This window comes from Amia ocellicauda, chromosome 11 (genome assembly GCF_036373705.1).
Source record: "Amia ocellicauda isolate fAmiCal2 chromosome 11, fAmiCal2.hap1, whole genome shotgun sequence".
Lineage (NCBI taxonomy): Eukaryota > Metazoa > Chordata > Actinopteri > Amiiformes > Amiidae > Amia > Amia ocellicauda.
Window position 1 is genome coordinate 37,829,606 of NC_089860.1, and position 21,383 is coordinate 37,850,988.

At 43.4% G+C, this 21,383-nt stretch overlaps 2 protein-coding genes across 3 annotated transcripts in view; both read left to right on the forward strand.

Moving 5' to 3' along the window:
* The window catches only part of csf3r (colony stimulating factor 3 receptor), a 32,521-nt gene extending 20,252 nt beyond the window's left edge, over positions 1 to 12,269 (forward strand). For both annotated transcript variants that reach the window (XM_066717759.1, XM_066717760.1), the window contains 14 exons: positions 1,076 to 1,378; positions 3,255 to 3,384; positions 3,842 to 4,008; positions 4,355 to 4,518; positions 5,080 to 5,221; positions 5,658 to 5,731; positions 6,022 to 6,226; positions 7,328 to 7,513; positions 7,958 to 8,059; positions 8,675 to 8,821; positions 8,902 to 9,042; positions 9,633 to 9,729; positions 10,211 to 10,292; positions 10,473 to 12,269. In XM_066717759.1, the coding sequence (XP_066573856.1) occupies positions 1,076 to 1,378; positions 3,255 to 3,384; positions 3,842 to 4,008; positions 4,355 to 4,518; positions 5,080 to 5,221; positions 5,658 to 5,731; positions 6,022 to 6,226; positions 7,328 to 7,513; positions 7,958 to 8,059; positions 8,675 to 8,821; positions 8,902 to 9,042; positions 9,633 to 9,729; positions 10,211 to 10,292; positions 10,473 to 10,997 (2,465 nt within the window). In that variant the 3' untranslated portion in view covers positions 10,998 to 12,269. The remainder of the gene's footprint in view (positions 1 to 1,075; positions 1,379 to 3,254; positions 3,385 to 3,841; positions 4,009 to 4,354; positions 4,519 to 5,079; positions 5,222 to 5,657; positions 5,732 to 6,021; positions 6,227 to 7,327; positions 7,514 to 7,957; positions 8,060 to 8,674; positions 8,822 to 8,901; positions 9,043 to 9,632; positions 9,730 to 10,210; positions 10,293 to 10,472) is intronic.
* Positions 12,270 to 14,825: 2,556 nt separating this feature from the next.
* Positions 14,826 to 20,190, forward strand: mrps15 (mitochondrial ribosomal protein S15). Its single transcript, XM_066717761.1, has 8 exons — positions 14,826 to 15,115; positions 16,976 to 17,038; positions 17,636 to 17,711; positions 18,094 to 18,142; positions 18,499 to 18,583; positions 19,092 to 19,150; positions 19,328 to 19,519; positions 19,973 to 20,190. The coding sequence occupies exons 1-8, from the start codon at positions 14,953 to 14,955 to the stop codon at positions 20,039 to 20,041; spliced, it is 756 nt and encodes a 251-aa protein (XP_066573858.1). The 5' UTR covers positions 14,826 to 14,952; the 3' UTR covers positions 20,042 to 20,190.
* Positions 20,191 to 21,383: the final 1,193 nt, after the last annotated feature.

Here is a 21,383-nt window from a genome sequence, read left to right on the forward strand (position 1 = left end):
TTCCTAGTTTAAAAGATTCTCAATTTCTCTGCACATACGCTCTCCCAATGCATTAGCCCCCCTTCTGTTTAGACGTAGACCGTCCAGTTTGTACAGGTCCCATCTATCCCAGAATAAAGACCAATGCTCCATAAACCTAAAACCCTCTTCCCTACACCAAGATTTCAACCACGTGTGAAACTTTCTAATCTCTCCCTGTCTCCCTGGCCATGTACGTGGTACCAGAAGTATTTAGGAGAAAACTACCGTGGAGGTTCTGCTCTTTAGTTTTGTATCTCTTTAAATTCGTCTTGCAGAACCTCTGTCCTACCTTTTCCTATGTCATTGGTTCCAATGTGGACCATGACCAGTGGATTCCCCCCGGCTTTGGCCAGTAGCCCATCTACTAGTTTAGGGAGATCTGCAACCTGAGCACCAGGCAGGCAAGATACCATGCAGGTCTCCTTATCACTAGAACACACTGTGTGATCTACACCTCTAAGGATCGAGTCTCGTACTATAACTACCTCCCTCTTCTGGGGGGGAGTAGGCACCATGGTGCTCTGATAATCAACTGCCCTCTCACCACCCTCTGAGCTGTCACTGTCCATCCAGGAAGGCAATCATTCTGCAAACCTGACACTGTAGTGGCCACATGCTTCTAAATGTTGGTTTGTTTTTTTGTTTTTAAAAGTCCCTTGGGTCCTGTTGCCTAGTCAACTGCTTTACTTTTGTGACCGAGAAACAGCGCAGCTCCTGCAATACAATTCCTGCTATTCCTAGACAAAATCTCCTTTCTACAACCTGTTTACTTTCACCAACTGAAACTGAATTGACTTCAATTTAGGCAAACTACAGACAATGCTAACTTCAATTTAGGCAAACTTAAAACAAAATGAGCAATGCTAAGACTGGTCTGAAACGAGTCAAACAACAAGATGGCTGCCTCTCACCTGTACTCTCCTGTGTCTCTCTGTGCGGCAGATGTGCGGTACGGCAGATGCTTACTTGTCAAATGACTTCTGGTCTTGATTCTTGGTGTTGATTGTTTCGCTTGGTTTCTTGTCATGATTGTTGTTGTGTTTTGCCCCTACAGTTACAGAGGCCTCAGGATGTGCTGCAATATCAGTTGAGTCATCTGTGGTTGTCCTGGGTTCGACGCTGAGAGCTTCCTGTGCTGTCAGAGACAATTGCACTTTAGCTGAAGGGCCGGATGTCCAGCTGGAATGGCGTCTCAATGGCAGCATCGTCCCCCGGAGTCGATACGTCCAGCCAGCCGGCAGCAGAGTCTCCGCACTGTCCCTCCCTGGTTTCAATGCCACCCAGGGGTATCTCGCCTGTTTCCTAGTGCATCAGGGAGAGCCCCAGATGACTGATGAGGTTGAGATTAAAGCTGGGTGTAAGTACATCATAGAGTAACCGTAATTGTAAAATGTTACTCTTTCATTAGCAAGATTAGCAAGGCCCAACTGGACAGATCCCTCGTTCAATCACTGACCTCAGGCCGTGTGGCAAAAAATGATCTATGAATTGAAACATAATCACATTAATTTAATTGATATGAAATGAGGATAAATCCATCAAAATAATGTTGTTTTCCTTCTCTATTAATGGTGTGTGGGTAGTTTAATAAATCAACTGAAGTGTTGCACAACGTACATGAACACACTGAGGTCAATCTGCTGGCGAAGGAGAAAAGCTTTTCTATTTAAAAAGTATTCAATACTTCAGGTTTTTTATCCTGAATCCTAATGAATTTATGAGCTAAGCGTTTCGCTCTTGTACATCTCCTGTGTCTTGACACGTGTGTGAGAAAGTGTGTGGGTTTATTCTACAGATTGTGAATCATAACGCACTCTGCTGTGAATTGCAACTTGTAATATTTACACCCATCTAAGGTTCGCTGTTATCAGTATTTCTCCTTTTTTTTTACATGTCTCTGACATCATTTTGCCTGAAAAGACTTTCTCATAAGACCATAAGAAAGTGTCCAATCGAGACGGCCATTCGCCCCATCATGCTCATTTGGTGTCCATTAATAACTAAGTGATACAAGGATCCTATCCAGTCTATTTTTAAATGTTCCCAAATTGTCTCTTCAGCCACATCGCTGGGGAGTTTGTTCAGATTGTGACGCCTCTCTGTGTGAAGAAGTGTCTCCTGTTTTATGTCTTGAATGCCTTGAAGCCCAATTTCCATTTGTGTCCCCGGGTGCGTGTGTCCCTGCTGATCTGGAAAAGCTCCTCTGGGTTGATGTGATCGATGCCCTTCATGATTTTGAAGACTTGAATCAAGTCCCCACGTAGTCTCCTCTGTTCCAGGGTGAAAAGGTTCAGGTCCTCAGTCTCTCAGTAGGACATTCCCTTCAGACCTGGAATAAGTCTGGTTGCTCTCCTCTGAACTGCCTCTAGAGCAGCGATATCTTTCTTGAAGTGTGGAGCCCAGAACTGTCCACAGTATCCAGATGAGCTCTAACTAGTGCATTGTACAGTCTGAACATCACTGCCCTTGTTCTCAATTCTACACTTTAGTGCACATCAGCAGTTTGGGTAGATATTCCCTTCTTAGTTGACCTTCTGTAGGAATTGCTCCCAACATTTACATGTTTGTTCAGAAGTGCACATAGTTTGGGATTATCATTTGTTTTCATACGTATTTTCCTGAAGGACGCCGTCTCATAACTATCCATCTCAGCCATTTGTTTCTGTTCTTGACTTTCACGTGTAGTGAATATCAATATCAATTACAAGTTGTGCAAAATAAATTACACCCCTCGGTGTACAGAACACCAGATGGATATTGTTGTGTACATTTGCTCAATCAAAAGCATTTGATTCCCATGTCTTTGAAAATGCATCCGTTTATTAAATTACCAGTTATACTCATCATAATTTGCTTTAATTTTTCTAATTGGTCAAAGCATAATGTGTTGATGTATTAATTGTGAATTTGATTACTGTATCTGGAGAGGCTGCAGGGACATCTAGGGCACAGCAGTTACATTACACTTGAAAAATACAAGGCACATAAAACCCAGAGCCCTAATCATTAGAGCTCTGAGATTTAATCACTAATTACAGCTGTAAGGACAGGCAGGGACAGCAGAAATATACATTGACTTAAACTGAGCCCATTGAAGTCTGAATATACATTGCGTTGTGTTAAATCTGCCGCCACAGCCTTACAGCCCCGTAGTGAAACAGGATTGTGTGGGAAGCACATTTGTTCCTTTTCTTGTTTGGATCCTACATGAACATGCTCTTAACTCTCCCTAGATCCGCCTTCAAAGCCCATGAACCTGAGCTGCATGACGAATTTAACTAATCCGCCCACATTCACTTGCACGTGGATGCCTGGAAGAGAGACGCACCTCCCGACCCGGTTCTCTCTGCACACCAGAGATAAGTAAGGAAGCTCAGCTCCGTTGCCTTTAGAAATTTGTGAACAGATCACGGGGAAATCAAAAACCCACAAAGATGGGTGTCGAGTAAAGGATGCAGTTCAGATGCAAAGCTTTGGATTGTTGTGCAAATAAAAGTAATTCTAATCGTGTAAACATTGTGTATCTTGACAGCCTCTAGCAACATGAACGGGTTGTAAAACTGAAAGGGGGAGCAGAGGAGTTGTTTAATATGAATATGTACCTATTGATATGGAACATTTTCCATTTTGATATGTAGAAGTCAGATAGTTTTTGAAGGACAGAAACATGACTGTTATACCTAGCACAGTCTCATGTGCCCAGTTTAAAATCAAAGCAAGTATGGAGGGATGGACCTACCTGTGGTTCATTTCTTAGCCAGTTTTACTGTGTTTATCTCAGAAAAGTAAAGTAAAAACACTGTCATCTCATTATTCTCAGGGTGGGAAATCCTTCAAAGTCCTTCATGCCGCCCGATGGAAGCAACTCCTACTCCATTCCGCGCTTGAGCTTCCACCTGTTCTCTGAGATGGAGGTCTTCGTGACCGCAGTGAACGCCCTGGGGAGCGCCACGTCCGATTCTCTGTTTCAGGATCCCATGGACGCTGGTACTGTCTGTTAGAATTATCACAAGAGCTCCAGTGTTCATGTCACAAGGAGGGGAAGAAAGAAACTTGACTTGCAAACTTGACAGCTTCTATCTGTGCTATTATGCTGATAGTGTTTGAACATTCCTGAGTCTTCCTGTGTTCGTGTTTGTTACCTCACTTAAGTCACCTGGGATAAAGGTATCGGCTAAATAACTTCCACTACTACATCTGGTACTACTAATAGTAGTAATAATAATAGTTGTAAGTGTTATTATTACATTAAGTTAATGATGATAAAACCTGTCACTTGGCAAAGCTTGTATGAATATGAAAACCTGATGTTTTGCTTTATTGATGTTTTCAGTGAAATTGGATCCTCCGAATATCCAAAGCATCCGAACAGAGGACGGGAAATATGGCTGCCTAATAATCGAGTGGACTGTATCTGACTCGCTGGACTGGGTTGGAGAATTGGAAGTTGATCTCCGTTTCAAAGCTACGGACAGCGAGCGCTGGACGACAGAAAGAGTACTTACATACTTCTTCCTTTTCCTTTTACATTTACTCAAGGTTTCAGTGTAGGATTCAGCCATTTGAGTTATTAGTTGACAATAAATACCACTGAGGTGTAGCTGCCATAATCACACCTCGTTCTGAAGGGACTTAATCATTGAATGAACTGGCTGCTCTGTCATTCAGTCTTCAGTGAATCTTTAGTCAGCAAGTGAATTGTCGAGGTTTGGGACAGAAAGCAAAGCACATTGAGAGCTGCAGGGTGTCTTCTGTTAATTTATCAGCCAATTCCATAAGTCATAGAAATACATCAACCGGTTCACTTGGGATGCATGTTTAATCCAAGGCCCTGTCCTGAGATCTCAGACTCTTAAGCTTATGAAGAAAGCACATTCTGCCCATTGTTTTGTTTGGTTAAAGTAGGCAAAGCATGATTCATATCCGTATTGTCAATCCAGGCGTAACAGTCAGGTCTGTCTCAGAAGAGCTAGTAATCGGAAGCGGTTCATGATCCGTTTCAAGGCCATGGAAGTGTGTGACTGTTCTCCTGCTAAAACTCAATTGTTTTTGAACTAGAAAACGGTGGTGGATTGGAAACCCGTCCAGCAGTGTGCTTTGCTCCACGGGACAGAGTACGAGTTCCTCATGCGTGTGCGACTCGATCCCGGGTTCTGGAGTGACTGGAGCCGAGGATCAAAGGGCTACATGCTGGAAAAGGGTGTGTTGACACCCCTGGGGCAGGACAGAGCCTCCCGATGTCCACGGACATGTTTTTAATATTGACTGCTTGAGAGAATCTGCTTTGATTTAGTGAAAAATTGTCAAGACAATGTGGAAGCTTCTCTGGGGTGGGAAAAAAGCTGAATAAATACAATACAGATATGCTACCTCTATAGCGTGGGCTTAATCAAGGATGGAATGCATTGTGTGTGTTACCTCGATGGACAGAAGCACCTTTACTGCATTTTTAAACATTTGCACTTTCTTATCCTCTTGAGTCTCGTTGTGGTGGTTGTGTTTAGTCTGAAATTAAAGGTGCAGATTGATCGAGAAGACTTGGTTTCCTTTTGAAGTCTTACTACAGGACCATTGATGAAGTGATACAACAATATTCATGTTTTCTGCTCTATTTACATCAGCAATATTTCTTCCAGCTCCCTCCGGAAAACTCAGCTTGTGGTGGAGAATGATGGATGAACAATCCCGAGTGTTGCAGCTGGTCTGGAAGGTAGGAAAACTAGACGCACAATCTGTAGATCTTGCTATATTTAGGTTGTTTATGGGTTTACAGTTAAAGGACATATACACCTGTCAATTTCATATAAAATACCTTTGTTTACTCATACTTGTCAGGATCGCTGAATGACTTTATCATATAAGAACATCAGAAAGTGTGCAATGGAGAGGAGGCCATTCGCCCCATCGTGCTTGTTTGCTGTCCATTAATAACTAATTGATCCAAGGATCCTATCCAGTCTATTCATCGTCTCACTCGTTGTTTCTTTGTTTTTCCTGCAGCCTACAAGCCAGTTCAAAGCCAACAGCAAAAACGTTTCCTACCACGTTTTCCATGGTTCGCTGTCAGCCAGAACAACCTTTTGTAGAACCTCAGAAATGCACTGCGAAGCCTGTCTGCCCCGAGGAACCAAGAAGCTGTACATCAGCGCGATGAACGCAGCAGGAGAATCCAACCCGGCTGAGGTCACGTTCTACCAGGACAGAGGTTTGGCCTGGTTGTGTTCAAACACACATTTAGGAAATTAACAAATGCAAGAGAGGAGTTAAGGAAGAAACATGAAGCAACAAGCTGGTCTGAATGTCGTTAGGGCACCAGTAGTCACCAAACATAAACCTAAACGTCTCACTGCATGTATTCAAAATCTCTGTCTGGAAGATGAAAGCCTACAGCTCTAAATCTCCAGAGAACCAGTCTTTACATGAACCACAATCATTTCAAGGCTGAAACCAAACAGAAAACAGGAAAACATCCAAATGCTGCCAGAAACAAAGATATTATTGGAAAAAAAAAACCTGCACGTGCTGTGCTGGTGAACATCCTGTCTGCTAGGAAAGTATTGTTTTGGCAGATTTATTACACAAAACAAGCAGCTGATGAGGAGACCTGCTCTGAGAAATATAGCGCCTGGATGAACGTTGTCATATTAACTAGTGTTTCTGAAATGACTGGTTATTTGCCCTTATGTGTTGTTAGGAGTGTATGAATAACAGTGCCTGTGATTTATCTGTTCAATTATATCTGATGAGCAACTTTTCAAACCAAAGGTTTGCTCTTTCTATGTTTCTACAAAAGCCCGGGATCTGTTTTCCCAGTAACTCCAGTCAGCGTGTCAGTTTTGGATTATGCAAAAGTATTACTATAGAAGAGCATCTCAAAGGTTCATTGATTTGGTTTTGACACTTTATCACTCCTTTTTTCTTCTTAATATTCCTCTTCACGGGGCTGAGTTTGGGTGATTGGTGTGAGGGTACATTTTGAAGATAATGAGAAAATCTGCAGCTACATAGCTATTATTATTATTATTATTATTATTATTATTATTATTATTATTATTATTATTATCATTATTAGCTGAGTGGTCCCAGGCAACACAGATCCTGCTCTTGTAGTTTGCAGTGTTTCGCTCTCTGGTGAATGATTAAACATCATATTGTGAAACGCTGAAAGGGCTCCTCTGAGTCGGAGATTAATCTTTCGCTCTTCAGATGCAGCCGATGAAACTCTCCTGACTGAGGTGACCTGAGGTATTTGATTGAGAGACCTCGTGTCTCATGTCAGCGCTGTGTTCTTGTCTGCTTTCCCCAGCTCTGGAGCCCGTGTCTGGCATCAGTGTGTCATCATATCGACACACTGGCCTCTGGGTTCACTGGACACCCCTAGCATCACAAGTTGTCAACTATGTGGTCGAATGGTGTGTCGTGTCGGACACAGAGCCCTGCCTGATCTCTTTCCTAGTGGTGCCGAGGAACCACACGAGCGCCGCGATCACCGGTACGTCTCGCCAGCATCCGGCCTCAGATTTCGATTGCGTCCAGAGTCTTGGGCACCTGCCTGGGGAGTGACTTCTGGTGCTTTTCCTTTGCCATCGTAGTTCATATCAATGTGGGGCGTGACTGTGTATGACAGACATCAGACTTGATAGAAAGGCCTTTATCCAGTAGATCAGGGAAAGGGCTGTAAAAGCAGGATTCCTAAAGTCACATCAAACCAAGGTGCTCTAGTGAGTCTGCGGTTCAATCCTCTTCCCCCCCAGAGTCTTTAAATTGATGTGGCTGAAAGTGTGTTTGAGATGAATTATGATTAAGGGGAATCTTGCCCACAGTCACAGGTCAGCTGCTTGTATCTCATTGTCAATTTGTTTTTCTAAAAAGATACCAAACGCACTGATGTGCCAAATGCACATTAGAAGGTAAATGTAGCTTTTTGTTTTTGTAGAAAACGTGGAGCCCTACAGACTGTATAGAGTCTCTGTGTATCCGCTGTACAGGAATGGGATCGGACGGCCTCTTGCTGCAGAAGGATATTCAGAGCAGAAGGGTAGGTGCAGATGTGTCTAAATATTGAAGAAAAAACATCTGGTTTCCTCTTGGGAAACTACAGACACAAGACAATGACAGAGCAGAGGATCAGAGGCCCTGAGAGTGCAATGCTTTGTTCTCCCTGCATAATACAAAGCAGATGCTGGGGACTTATCAATACATTTATTTTATTTTCCATTGCTCTGTAAAGCGCTCTCTGTCTACCCTGTGAAGGGCTCCATACAAATAGAAATTGATTGAATTGATTGATTGATTGACAATTTGTCTAATTCTGAATAGCTCAAATCCCAAAAATTCATATTAAAGTTGGGCTAAATCCAGAATTAAATCTTTAATACAGATTTGCTTGTTTCCTTCATGGAGATCCCCCCCCCCCCCACCACTGGCTGTTGAATAAGTTCATATTCTTGGTGCTGCGGTGCCTTTGGAGGCCACAAGGGGGTGCTGTTGTTCCAGGTTTAAGTGGCTGCAGGTTTCTGTCCTTCCCCAGCCAAGTAAAAGCATCTGAAATGTGACAATTATTCTTCATATCTGTACAAGTACGGTCATGTATTTATCAAGCATCCAGAATGGACCCCTACACCCTGAACACCTCTCTCTGTCCCCCGTGCAGCCCCCTCGACAGCTCCAGCGATGGAAGTAGGAGCTATAACCGACTCCCAGGTGGAGCTGAGCTGGCAGGAAATCCCAGTGGATGAGAGGAACGGATTCATCCGGAGCTATACGGTTTTCTACTCAGACGAGGGGGGCGACACTGAGGGTGAGCGAGGAGTCGCATCATCGTGTCGTGGGCTGGCGGCCGGCTGTGGCTCCTTCTGACCCCGAGTCTTGTGATTTCAGGAGTGATTGTCGAATCTCCGCAGAGACACGTGACCCTCAGAAACCTGAAGCCCTCGTCGCTGTACAAGGTGTTCATCATGGCAAGCTCTGAGGGGGGGAGTGCGAATGGGACGCTCATCATGTTCAGAGCAAGCGAAGTGGGTGAGTGCCAGTCTGGGAGATCCACAGCATCCCTGGGGTGAAGAATGAACGCAATTAAATCACAGTGTGGGCAATTCAGTTCATCACATCCAGAGCATCGCCGGAGTCAGATCAGGGGTCTGTGGGTTCAGGGGTCAGATCAGGGGTCTGTGGGCTCAGGGGTCAGATCAGGGGTCTGTGGGCTCAGGGGGTCAGATCAGAGGTCTGTGGGTTCAGGGTATCAGATCAGGGGTCAGATCAGGGGTCTGTGGGCTCAGGGGTCAGATCAGAGGTCAGATCAGGGATCTGTGGGTTCAGGGGTCAGATCAGGGGTCTGTTTGCTCAGGGGTCAGATCAGGGGTCAGATCAGGGGACTGCGGGCTCAGGGCATCAGCTGCTCCATCTGGAAGCACGTTCTCCCATCGGTGTGAAAGATGCACTGCAGATATTTTAGGCCAGACTGGGGTGAAAAAGGAAGAGGGAATGATGGGAAACATGAAAAAAAAAAAGAAAAAACAACTCAAATACAGTCGTGATGCAATTTCACTCAGATTTCTGCAGGGTGTGACGGCGGTAAAAACGAACTCCTGTCAACATGTGTTTCTTTTCAGATTCATGGAATTTTCTGTCCACCGTTTTGCCTGCCTGCATCGGTCTCCTTGTGTTCTCCGTGGTCACGCTGTCAGCCTGCTTCACCAAGAGGGACAGGTGCGCTGTAATATTATCACTGGGGGAAGAGGAGCTATGTGGAGAAAATAGAATCAATGGAGTGGCAGTCAAACGTTTTACTAACTCACTAAAGGTTTTAACTCAATCAATCAACTGGAATCTCAACGTTTTCTCTAAACTATGAACACGTCTCATTATTATTATTATTTTAATTTCTTGGCAGATGCCCTTATCCAGGGCGACTTACAACATAAGTGCAAAACACTTATTCATAAACAAGTAGAGTTTAATATATTATATTGCTTAAAATAACTGAATTGCTAAATAATACAGTTTCAAATGAGGGATGTGAATAATTTAATCTACATTTGTATACATATATGTGTTTATCGAGCCTTTATAGTGCTTATGAATTCCTCGCTGTCATGTTTTGATGTTAGATGTAGATCTCATAGCTGCTGAATCGCAATGCATGAAGCTGAAGTGATTTTTGTGTAAACCTCTCGTTCTGTCCCTGAAGTCTGAAGCTGCAGTTTTGGCCGATGGTCCCAGACCCAGCAAACAGCAGCCTGCATAAGTGGACCCAGACTGAAACTCTGAAGGTGAGAGACAGTGTGGAGATGATTATTATTATTAGAATGAGATTAGCATTATTACTATTGATTTTATTCGTATTTTATCAGATGATTATGATTAAATATTTACTTAAACTGGTGGTCTGCAAGGTCCATAATAATAATAATAATAATAATAATAATGATAATATAACTTTTCCCTTGAAGGATATTAACCCTTTCCAAGACCTGCAAGACCCCTCCCCAGTGAACATCTCCAGGTTCAGTATTCTAGATATTTCTGGACACAAGTCAGAAAAGGAGGAACAGAAACCTGATGTCACGGCTGTGGATGGACCCTGGCCATCACAGGGCCGCTCCATCGGGCTGGACGGCACCCCCCCCGCCTCCGCCCCCTTCGAGAGGCGCTGTGAAGGAACTCAGGCTAAGGACTACCTGAATTACTCGGGGGTGCCCTATGCCACCGTGGTGTTCAGCGCCTACAAAAGCCAGCAGGGCGCCCCGCCGGCTTACCTCCGGTCCGACTCCACTCAGCCGCTCCTGCAGGACCTGTCCCCGAGCCCGAAGCAGTACGAGAACCTGTGGTTCAGCGCCAATAAAGATGAGGACGCCTCCTTTATAGGGAGTCAAGTGACCAAAGACAAGGAGGTGGGGAGCAGTGCATTCTGGGATGACTTCCCCCTGCTTAGTGCCCTGAAAATAGAGGAGACTGACATTGAGAGTGTTTCCTAATTATATAGGGGGCAAGAGGTCCCTACTCTTGATCTCTTGAGTGATATGAGAGACGTTGTCTATCATTTTCAGAAGCAGTGATGCTTTCCCGTAGTGCATCTCTGTGGCTCTCGAGGCATCGGCTCACAGCAGGAGACTCAGATCTCGAAATGAGCGGCCGGGGCTCGACAACCACAGCAGCCAACTCAGCAACAACTGTGTCTGAAAGTGTCCGCACCCGTCGCTCTGCTCCGATTCATTCCGCTTCAGAAGTTTTTGGGCATTAAACTATACCGATGTGTTTGTTAAGCGCTGGTTTGGCCGAGAGGCATCTGTACATGGAATTGAGAGGACCATGCGATCAGTACAGTGTACTTACAACTAAACAAATCTGTGGATGACGTACTTCTTCTGATCGCAGCTGTGCCTGCCAGGGCGTCGGCGCAGGGATTGTTCAGCGGGTTTTGTTGTTCTTGTTTTTTAAATCTCCCCAATGGAAGTAGGGAGATCACATTTTGTTTTATTTGTTTGTACAGTTTAGTGTCAGCGTGTCAGAATGCTCACCATGAGGGAAAATAAAATGCAAATATAGCTCAGCTGTTGGTTCACACATTTAGCATTGCTTGCATGTGCACAAAGGTATCTTTTTTGTTAATGTTACATTCTTGTAAACTGAAATAATACACCAAATGGTGTTCAAGGTCAATGAACAATACACTACCACACAAATGAATACAATAACCAGTCACGGGTTTCTTCCTTCAGTGTCTATGAGAAATATGATTATAAATGCCTAAAGGTGTGCTGAATGTATGTTACTTAAATTCAGCAATAAGACTTTGAACAATTTAAAACAATACAAATCTCTATGGGAAGTCTTGCTAAGTGTACAAATACTATTTTAACCAATAGTAATTCAGTAAGTAAGTAATCCCATAAAGAGTGAATATCACAGAAACAGTAAAGGAGGTCATTATAATGTCGTTATACTTTGAAACTGAGGTTTTCCAAAGCACATGATATTTACTTTTGTGTTACAAAAAAATAAGTCAATTCATATTTACACATAAATGTGAGGAATTTATTACATTATATTTCAGGTAATGTAGACAATGTGTGAATAATCTGAATGTGCTCTATTTGTGTTGCTGAAGTGATGCCACTGTAATATTACACCAACTTTAAATCTCCACAGCAAACCATTGAACGTGCAATATAAGCATAACTGGCCTGGAACAGTTGGCAACAATTGATTCAGTGGCTCCTGTATTACATTAAATTTCCTTTCTTCAATTCCTGCTGCCGTGTCTGATTTCCCTACCTCATGTTATTAACATAATTTAAAACATAGTTAATAGGCAGTACATGTTAAAAAACTAACTTAATCACATCTGATTGGTTACAGCAGGGCTGCACAGTCACACCTGATTGGCTACAGCAGGGCTGCACAACTCTGGCCCTTAGGACTACAGGGTGCTCTGGGTTTTTATGCCTTTTGCCTTCATTATTAACTAAGTGGACTCATTAAACTGGACCCCTCTAACTTTTCCCTGGTATGAAAGGATCTATAAAATGTATCGGACTGCATTTCACAACAACATTGGTGCACTGTAATTATTTGTATGATTGTTAATAGTATGGATGCAGTGATATATATATATATCGGCCAGCTATCCGTATCAGTCGATATTGGCAAAATGTAAAGACTACTGGCCGATTGCTTTAAAATGATATTGCTGACGTCTAAATACGCATCCAATTTGCTCTACTTGTGTGCCTTTAAACACATGTGGATGGCATGCACGAACTGGGATGGTACTTAAGCGCCAGGCTGCTGTGTTGGGCCTGGTTAGACGAGAGTGCCGCAGTGTCAATCAGGACAGCAGCGGCCATTTGTAACACATGTTCCACTGAAGTGTCAACAGGAAGCTTGGGAAACTATTTCAACACATCAATTTCAGTAGCAAAATCTACTTTTACTGAATAATATTTATATCCAAATGTTTTTCTTATGATCTATATGTATAATTAGTATAATTATTATTGCTCAGTTGTTCCAGTTGGCAATGCACTGTTATGTTTGTGTGTAAACTACATAAGATGGCAATTTATTTTTAAGGAGCATTTTTAATATATTGGTCCATTTGACTGGTTTTGGTGCTTGTACTAGGCAGCCTAATTTGAAATGTTGGCACTTCTTGTGTTAAACCATCCCTGAACAAGTTTGAAACACACGATTACGGGTCAAAATGGAAAGACAAAATAAATAAACAAAATAAATAAACAAAAATAGGTCTCTGGGAGCCGCACGTTGGGACCCCTGACCCGACCCAACCCCCTAGGCAGCTTGTTCATAATCTGTTGCAGTTCAGTTAATAAAGCCTAACACAATTTACATCCAGGGATTGTAGCTACAATTACACATAAAGAGAGATGTGTATTTTTTTTATTAATTATAATTTATTTTTCTACTCATTGTGCCTGGTTTTTTTTTTTTCAATAAATGGGAAAACAACGTTTGTTGTGGAAGAATGTTACAGAAATTAATACTAAAAGTTGTTCCATTACTTTGTAGTTGTATAATTTAATTTGTGTTAATTAAAAATCATAATCAAAAGCAAAAACATGATTTATTTGATGCCAGAGAACAAATACGTAAATAAATAACAAAATCGGCATCAACGGCCACTTGTACTATATGAATATCGTCTATCAGCTCAGAATTGTCATATCAGTGCATCCCTAGTTAATAGTAGTAGTGTTAGTAGTAGAAAGTATCAGTATAAGTTGTACTAGCAGTATTATTGCTGTGTCTTCACATATTTCTGTTTATACGTTGCATATACTTATATTTGATTTCTTTTTTGTTGTTGTTGTTCTAAGTGCATTTCTGTATTTTTTATTTTATTTTCCTCAATGATTTGAATAAAGCCTACTGCTGTTTGATTGTCATACTATGGCAGAATTTGAATAAACTGTAGTGTTTGTTTCTTTATTCTGTGAATGGGGGGGGTCCTTTTCCTCTGTTTTGTTGTGGGTGGAAGTATTACAGGAAAGCTCATTTGTATGGATTACAATATCATTAAGGGTTGTGTGTTTTGAATAAAGAGTTGTTTAAAACTGTCATGTGTCTGTGCATATATTGTCATTAAAATAGCACATGGAAACCTCTTGGATTTGTGACGTACAAATGACTGCACAACCACTGTGCATGTTCTCAAGACGTTCAATCTACTTTCTAAATCAAATGAAAAGGCATAAATCAGATACATTTGTATTATATTATGGGATTCCAAATAGTAAACTATGAGACATATAGAGAGTGATATTTATTATTGATTTCTTATCCAGGGCGACTTACAAAACATAAGAACATTATAAAAGGGCAGTCTAGAATACAGATCAAAACATAGTACAACGTTGTGTCATCCTTCTTGCTTTGCATTACTAGTACTCGTATTTTATCTCGTATACACTTGTGTAACTTGGAATTTGTAAAATGTATTATGCCTTGAATTGCACTGTGTTATTGCACTTTGTATTGCTCTTATATTTTGTCTGGACAAGGGCGTCTGCTAAGAAATCAATAATAATACAAAAATAATAGTACAAATTTCAAGTTCAAAATTTGATATATAATATACATCTATTTATATAAGTATATATAATATAAATAAAAGGAGGGGCAAAAACAATAATCCTACAAATAATTACATCTAAATTATGTTTAAATGCAATGCTGATCGTGCAGGAATAAAGTTACATAAATTAAATATTAATCTTCTCTCCCAAAGCATCACACAGTGAGAGTGTTATCGGGCATCGATTACTCTGCCCTTCCTGGAAGGACATGCATTGCTCCTGTCTGATGAAAATGGCCGCCACCAGGTAGGGACGGCAGCGGGGGCATTGCACGGAGCATCGCACACTGTCAAGGACTTTGATTAAGTGAAGCGTCCGGCGTGCGAAGCCGAGGATGCTCTTAAGAAGGGCGCTGAGAGCCGCGTCTTGTGTCCGGGAATGGAGCTCCATCGCCGTCGCTGCGCAGAGCAGCGTGCGGCCGGCAGGACGGGCTCCCAGCGTGGCTGCGGTCCGAGCCGTGTCGGAGCGGTGGACGAGCGGGCAAGGGCTCCCCGGTGGTGAGTCTGCTCTCCGGCTTCCTCTCTCCCCGCTGCGGGGCCGACATTTCATACCCACCCAAGCGCCGGTGTGCATGGGAGTCTACAGACTACATCACACACCGCACAACACAGTGGACGCCATTGTCATCGTAATGCCGCTGTACGTGCCCTTGTGTGCAGTGCTACACAACACAGTGGACGCCATTGTGGCTCAGATGCCGCTGTATGTGCCCGTGTGTTGACAGTGCTATACAGCGCATCGCTACACAACACAGTGAACGACATTGTGGCTCAGATGCCGCTGTATGTGCCCGTGTGTTGACAGTGCTACGCAGCAGCAGCGCTTCTCTCGGCCTGCACTGGAGAGGGGTCCCATGGCCCTCCAGCAGAGGGCGTCCGTGCGGAACAGCGCTGTGACGGGGCTGGTTAAAGCGCCACAGAGCGACGCGTTTGCTCGGCCTGCAGCCCGGGAGAGACGCGTGTTTCCGGGGTCGCGAGAGAGTGACGTGCGTGTTATCGAGGTCGCAGGAGTGTGACGTACTGACGTCCCCCTCAGATGTGCGTCAGTGTGTACTTTGTGAAGGCTGGTCTGTCAAAACCCGTATGTCTTATTGTACGTCTGATCTCTGAAAACATTGTCCATAAACACAATAGGTATTCATTTTAATGAAGCTAATAATACAACTCGAATTTTCGTCCAATTTTCTATAGAATAACTGCCAAGAACACGTTAAGTTGTGTTGATTTGTACTTTTCTTCTTTTGCACTTTAAATGTATTCCGTGTAAATAATATTTTTGTTAGCTGCGGAGGTGAGACTTCAGGAGAGCGTGTCCCTGTGATGTCATTCCTCGCACATGCGTATTCAGCCCTGGGACACCGAGGGTGCGCTTTCTCCTCCAAGCCTGAACTGGTGTCTTTGTTCTATTTGTATATTATTTTTTTGCAAATTTGTAAACCCTTTAATGTCTCAAAATTATAATATCAACCAAAATCATAATCTAAAGTTAGGAATCAAATCAGGAACACATTGCACATCTTTATTGCTGTCACTTGTATCCATACCTTTAGTCAGACAGCTGTGAAAATCCCAGCCAGTTTACCAAGCATTTTAGAAAAGTTTTCATTATTTCACAGACTGAAGTGTTGCCAGGGATTATTGTCTGTAATCGATCTTCAATTTTAAAGATTGATTACTTTCAATCAAAAGTAAAAGTGTGTGGGGGTCCTTTTATTGATGATATTGGTTTAATTTGTATGATTTTTCTATATTTCTAATGTTATATTATACATCATTAGAAAATTGCCAGACCCCATTTAATGGTATTTGAAGAAAACAACTGTCAGCCTTTATTTGAAACTGATCAGCTGATCAACTTAATCCATTAAAACACGAGAGAAAAGAAAATAAGTGACTTGAGGACACTTCCTTGTCAACTTCAGTACAAACTGAGTGAGGTGTCGGACCGAAGCTCACCAGGTCAGGATGTGGTTAGCAGTGAGTGACTCTCTTTTTCCTGGTGCAATAGAAACTACAGCAAGACTTACTAAACCCAAGTATAATGATAGTAAACTGTGCTGCTATAATTACTACATTGTTTTGTGTATAAGCCGGTTAGAGTAATACATTAGGTTTGACAAGGAGCTAATAAGCAGTTCAGTGTATGAAGGTTGTGCAATATATGAAATGTTTACAGTTGCATTGATATGATATCTCTCTCTCCATCCTTTTTAGCAGAGGCAGGATACTGATCAGGCTTTTATATTTGAGATCTGACATCCTTTATTGATCCCTGATGATCTGCCACAGCTCAGATATGTGTTATCTGGCATCAGAGTGTTTTATGAATCTATTGACCGGCTGTTTTCTGCGCACCAGGTAACGGGAGCTTCGCAGTCCAGCCTGTCAGGAGTTACGCTCGAGCGATACGGAAGAAGCAAGGTATGTATGACCTCATAAATGCACGGTGTGGCCTGTTAGACGCCTGGAGTCAGATCTCTCTCCTGCTCGAAAGCACGTCCTGATTCTTCATAAGCTCGACTCGGACTTAAATCCTGTCCTTACATTGACGAGGCTGGACCGTTGCTGGCTATGCTGTGACTCCGTGTGTTTATTGAGCCACTGAGACACGACACTGCAGGCTGTGCCACAGCAGCGCCCCCCCAAGGCCCATCCCAGCCACTGGCATGTGTTAATACTAGAATCGCACATGTTCTCATTCATGTGAGGAAGAAGAGATTGCAGGGGTGCATTTTGTCGGGATTTTGTCTTGTAATGTCCTCTCATCGCGTACGTTTTCCCACACAAAGCCTGTCTGTGAGGAATGATTCGGATTCCCCGTCCCGGCACCTACAGACCCTGCAGTGTGCTCTCTGAGCGGGTTGTCAAACTTGCCTTTACAAGCCTTGTGTAACAAACAAAAAAATTAGATCCTAACAAGTACGAGCCCAAGGTGACATTGAAGGTCAAGTCGTACGGATTGTGAACTCTGATGCCTCATGAGTGTTTTGCTCTGTAAATGTGCATCTGTGTTTCTAGCCTCTCCCAGTCAGCTGAGCGACCTGCCCCCCACCCTGCTGAAGAAGGAGTTTGCTGCGGTTCAGATTGCCCAAACGTATGTGTTTATTCAGATGCTTATTTATACAGGGGGAGGGGGAGGGAGGGATCCATCTTTCAGGAAAAGGAATGTTGCACCAAACAATGTTATTTAACACATCAGCGTTGGTTTTAAGGAAGAATGAGTCATAAAAAGATGGCAGGGTTTAAGGAAAGAGGTGGGGTGGGCAATAGGTGTGTGGGTGGATGTGTTCAGTCTGTTCGTTAAGTATTGCATATGAAAGTAAGTTATAAGTGCAGATAAAAGTAGTCAAACTCTGAAATGCAGATTGATTGACATGTTTTTATAGATCTGGTGAACATGTTGATTATCGATTAAATCTCTCACTCATTCTATACGTCAGTGTTTCTATGTATGAATAACCCTTATTTATGGACAGGACTGATGCTGTCGTCCGGAAGCTGCTGTCCCTGGAGCTGGCGAGCCACGTGAGTCGCCTCTGGTCACTGCGTGTGTTGAGCTCCTGCAGTTGCTCTGTGTGCCTGTGTTTACAACGGCATCTGCCATGAGGCGTTTCACCGCAGAGTGAACACAAAGCCTTCTTACAGTAGAACACTTTCAGAATGTGATTATACTGAAGGCCTCCCGGCGCTGAGGCGCAGCCTGCAGGGCTGGGGGTGAAGACCCAGGGTGTTACAGAAGTGCGTTCCTGTCTGCTGTCGGGGCTTGTTTAGATTCTGACGGGGTTTATAAGACGGGAACTTTCACACAGTGGACAAGTAAGCTCTGCATGATTCAACACAAAATACCATTGTATTCATTGTCTGTGACATTTAATCCATAGAAGGAGAAAGTCGATCTCAAGAAAGAGGAGCTGGTGGCCAAAGTGCGGCGGAGCGAAGCCGACTGCGGCTCCACAGAAGTGCAGGGTGAGTCGGAGTGCGATGGCTGTCTGGCCCGGGGGGTTGTCTTTAAATGTGCAGTACGCTCGTGTGTCTGATTTCTCAACGAGGAACTGGAATTGCTTCCCACCGTACGTCTCCGTGCACGTCAGTAGGGCTTCATTTATAAAGAGGAACTGAGAATAATAAAAATCGTGTTAATGCGAATCTTTATATTTAGTTTTTATTTTTAACACACAAGACATACAGGGAGGGATACATTCTTGTGAGAGGTTGTGTTGTGCAAACCTGGCAGAGACTCACGGCTGTAACTGCTCCCAAGTGTCGACTCCAATATCGAACACGCCTCTCACCCAGACGTCTCAGTGTATTTAGTTTTCATTAATGATATCAATTCACTTCAGTGTGGAGGAGGTAAACCAGGGGAAATCCCAATGAAATGCATCAAAAGTTCAGGTGTGTGAGAGTGAATCCTGAATTCTGTATATAAATGATGCTGTTCTATGAATTCTTCTCTCATTTTGTTTTCTTTCAGTCGCCATCCTGACGGCAAGGATTCGAAATTACCAAGAGCACCTGCAGACGCATGGCAAGGCAAGATTAGTCATCAGCTGTTAGCTGTGTGATGTGTGACGTTTAACACACTGTGTGATCGTTTCCGTGAGATGCTCTGAGCGACTCTTCCCTCTTCCTGGCCGCTCGCGTCATCCTCCTGACTGTTTAAATGTAGTTTTCTGTGAGACTGACCCCCGCTGTCTCTCGATCCTGCAGGACAAGGCCAATCGGCGGCGCATGCTCATGGCCGTGGACCGGAGGAAGAAGCTGCTCAAGTACCTGCGGCGCACGCGCTACGACGCCTTCGAGAGCGTGTGTGACCGGCTGGGCATCACCTACTCCTTCCCCCCCGAGTACTACCGGCGTGTCACGCGGCGCTGGGCCGCCAAGAAGGCGCTGTGCGTGAAGGTGAGTGGCGCAGTCGGCACGTGTAGTTTGAGGGAGCAGAGCTGGTGTCACGCGAGTTCAAGCTGCCTTTCCCCTCTAGTTCAGTAAAGACTCGTTTCTATCCAAACGCATCGTCAGACCCCCCCGCACAGCTGCGCTCAGCCGGACCCCAACACCGAGCGCAGTGGGAGGAAGTTTCCACTATAAAGACACAGCAGGCCGTCTGTAGGATGACATGATTGAGGAGTGGAAACAATTAAAAACTATTGGGTTACAAGAAATGTACAGAACTAATGAGGTATTTTTTGTTTGAGAGATTCGCTCTGTCTCGGTGGAAGGAGCCGAGTCAATGGCTTCCTGCCTTGAGCATCACTGTGAAGTTCCGCATTGAGCAGAAAGCCCCACAGTGCGGCACTTTCCAGTGACATGTGTCAGTGTCATCAGCCTAAACCGACACCTTTGACCTTTCCGCAGGTCTTCAACGAAGTGAAGAAGCTGAAAGCGGCCAAGAGGATGACAAGGCAGGAAGCCGAGGCACAGTGAGGGGCAGCGCAGACACCGTCTGGGCCCCCGGGGACCCTGGTTTAGAGTCACATGACTCAAGCACCGACTTAGAAACTGGATACACTGTTTATTTCCAATCTGTCGCCACTCAAAACCCTCAAAAATAAATGTTTTCTTCCTTTAACCCATTTCTTCATTCTGTCTGAATATTTATTACTGGTGTGAAACCCTGAGTCTTGCTGAAAGAATTTTTTTTTTTTTGCCTTTTAATCATTTCCATTTGGTTATTAAAAGTGCAATTGACATTCACTCAACAGAGTATTGAAAACTACGGGCGTGCCATTATCCATCGATGCAGCACAACACGAGGGCCGTCCGATCAGTCTCGCACTGTGCTTCTGACTGAAGTAGCACAGACGACTGAATACAGGCCAGCTGATCAATTACAAAGTGCCACGGTGTGTTTGTGATTTTATTTAATTACTGTTCTGAAGCAGCACAGTTCTGAACATGTGTGTATGAAATGATTAAATGCATTTCCTCTCGATAAAGGTCTGGGCTTTTAATCTGCTTGTGGTTTGAGGGAGGGGCTGCAAATAGACTCTGTTGTTTTCATTTTTTTCCACTTTTAAATGTAAAGATCTAATTACTGTATATTTAGGCATCGAGGACCCAAAACATCTTGACTTTGCAAAACATACACACTGGGTCTGGGTGGGGCGGAGAGGGAGAGGGTTCTGCTGGGAAGCTGATGCAACTGGATTTAAAATAATCTGGTAGCAACAGAGGTGGGCTGTATTTAGAAGAGAACATTTTACACCAGATGCAAACCCCGGTGCATCAGTGTCTTCTAGTTTTAGTTCCAACTGGAGTGCAATTAATTAATCTAGTTGTTTTATTAATTCAACACGTTTAAGTTATTTTACAATTGACAAGTTAAATGTATTTTCAGTCACAATTAAGCTGCTGCATTGCACATATTTGTAGCCGGGATTGAAGTATTGTATCTATTTTTAATCCACTAATCAGCCCGGTGATGTAACTGGGAGTTTACTCTGCACAAGGTGACCAGGAATTCATGTTCAACATTAATAACACAAAGGTGCAGTCGAACCAGTGTTTTTACCCTGGATTTAAAGCATACTAAGGTTTTGTCCTTTTTAAGATAGAGCTGAAGAGAATTTCACATGCAGGGCAAATAGCAGCTAAATGCCCAAAGTCCAAACCTTGGAGCCAGCAGACAGGCCTTCGTGATCGCAGGAATTCAATGAATAAACGATCTGTGTGAGAAGGATCTGAAAGACTTGTGTGACTTAAAATGAAACTCTTACTGGTAACCATCCAGTGGAGGAATCTGTGTACTGGTGGGATGTCCGAAAGA

What these genes read in the sequence shown, in the direction of transcription:
- mrps15 (XM_066717761.1), top strand. Translation starts at nt 14,953, where the DNA reads ATGCTCTTAAGAAGGGCGCTGAGAGCCGCGTCTTGTGTCCGGGAATGG. An exon ending in ACCTGCAGACGCATGGCAAG is followed by an intron (nt 19,151 to 19,327) that starts GCAAGATTAGTC and finishes TCGATCCTGCAG; the next exon opens with GACAAGGCCAATCGGCGGCG. An exon ending in AGAAGGCGCTGTGCGTGAAG is followed by an intron (nt 19,520 to 19,972) that starts GTGAGTGGCGCA and finishes ACCTTTCCGCAG; the next exon opens with GTCTTCAACGAAGTGAAGAA.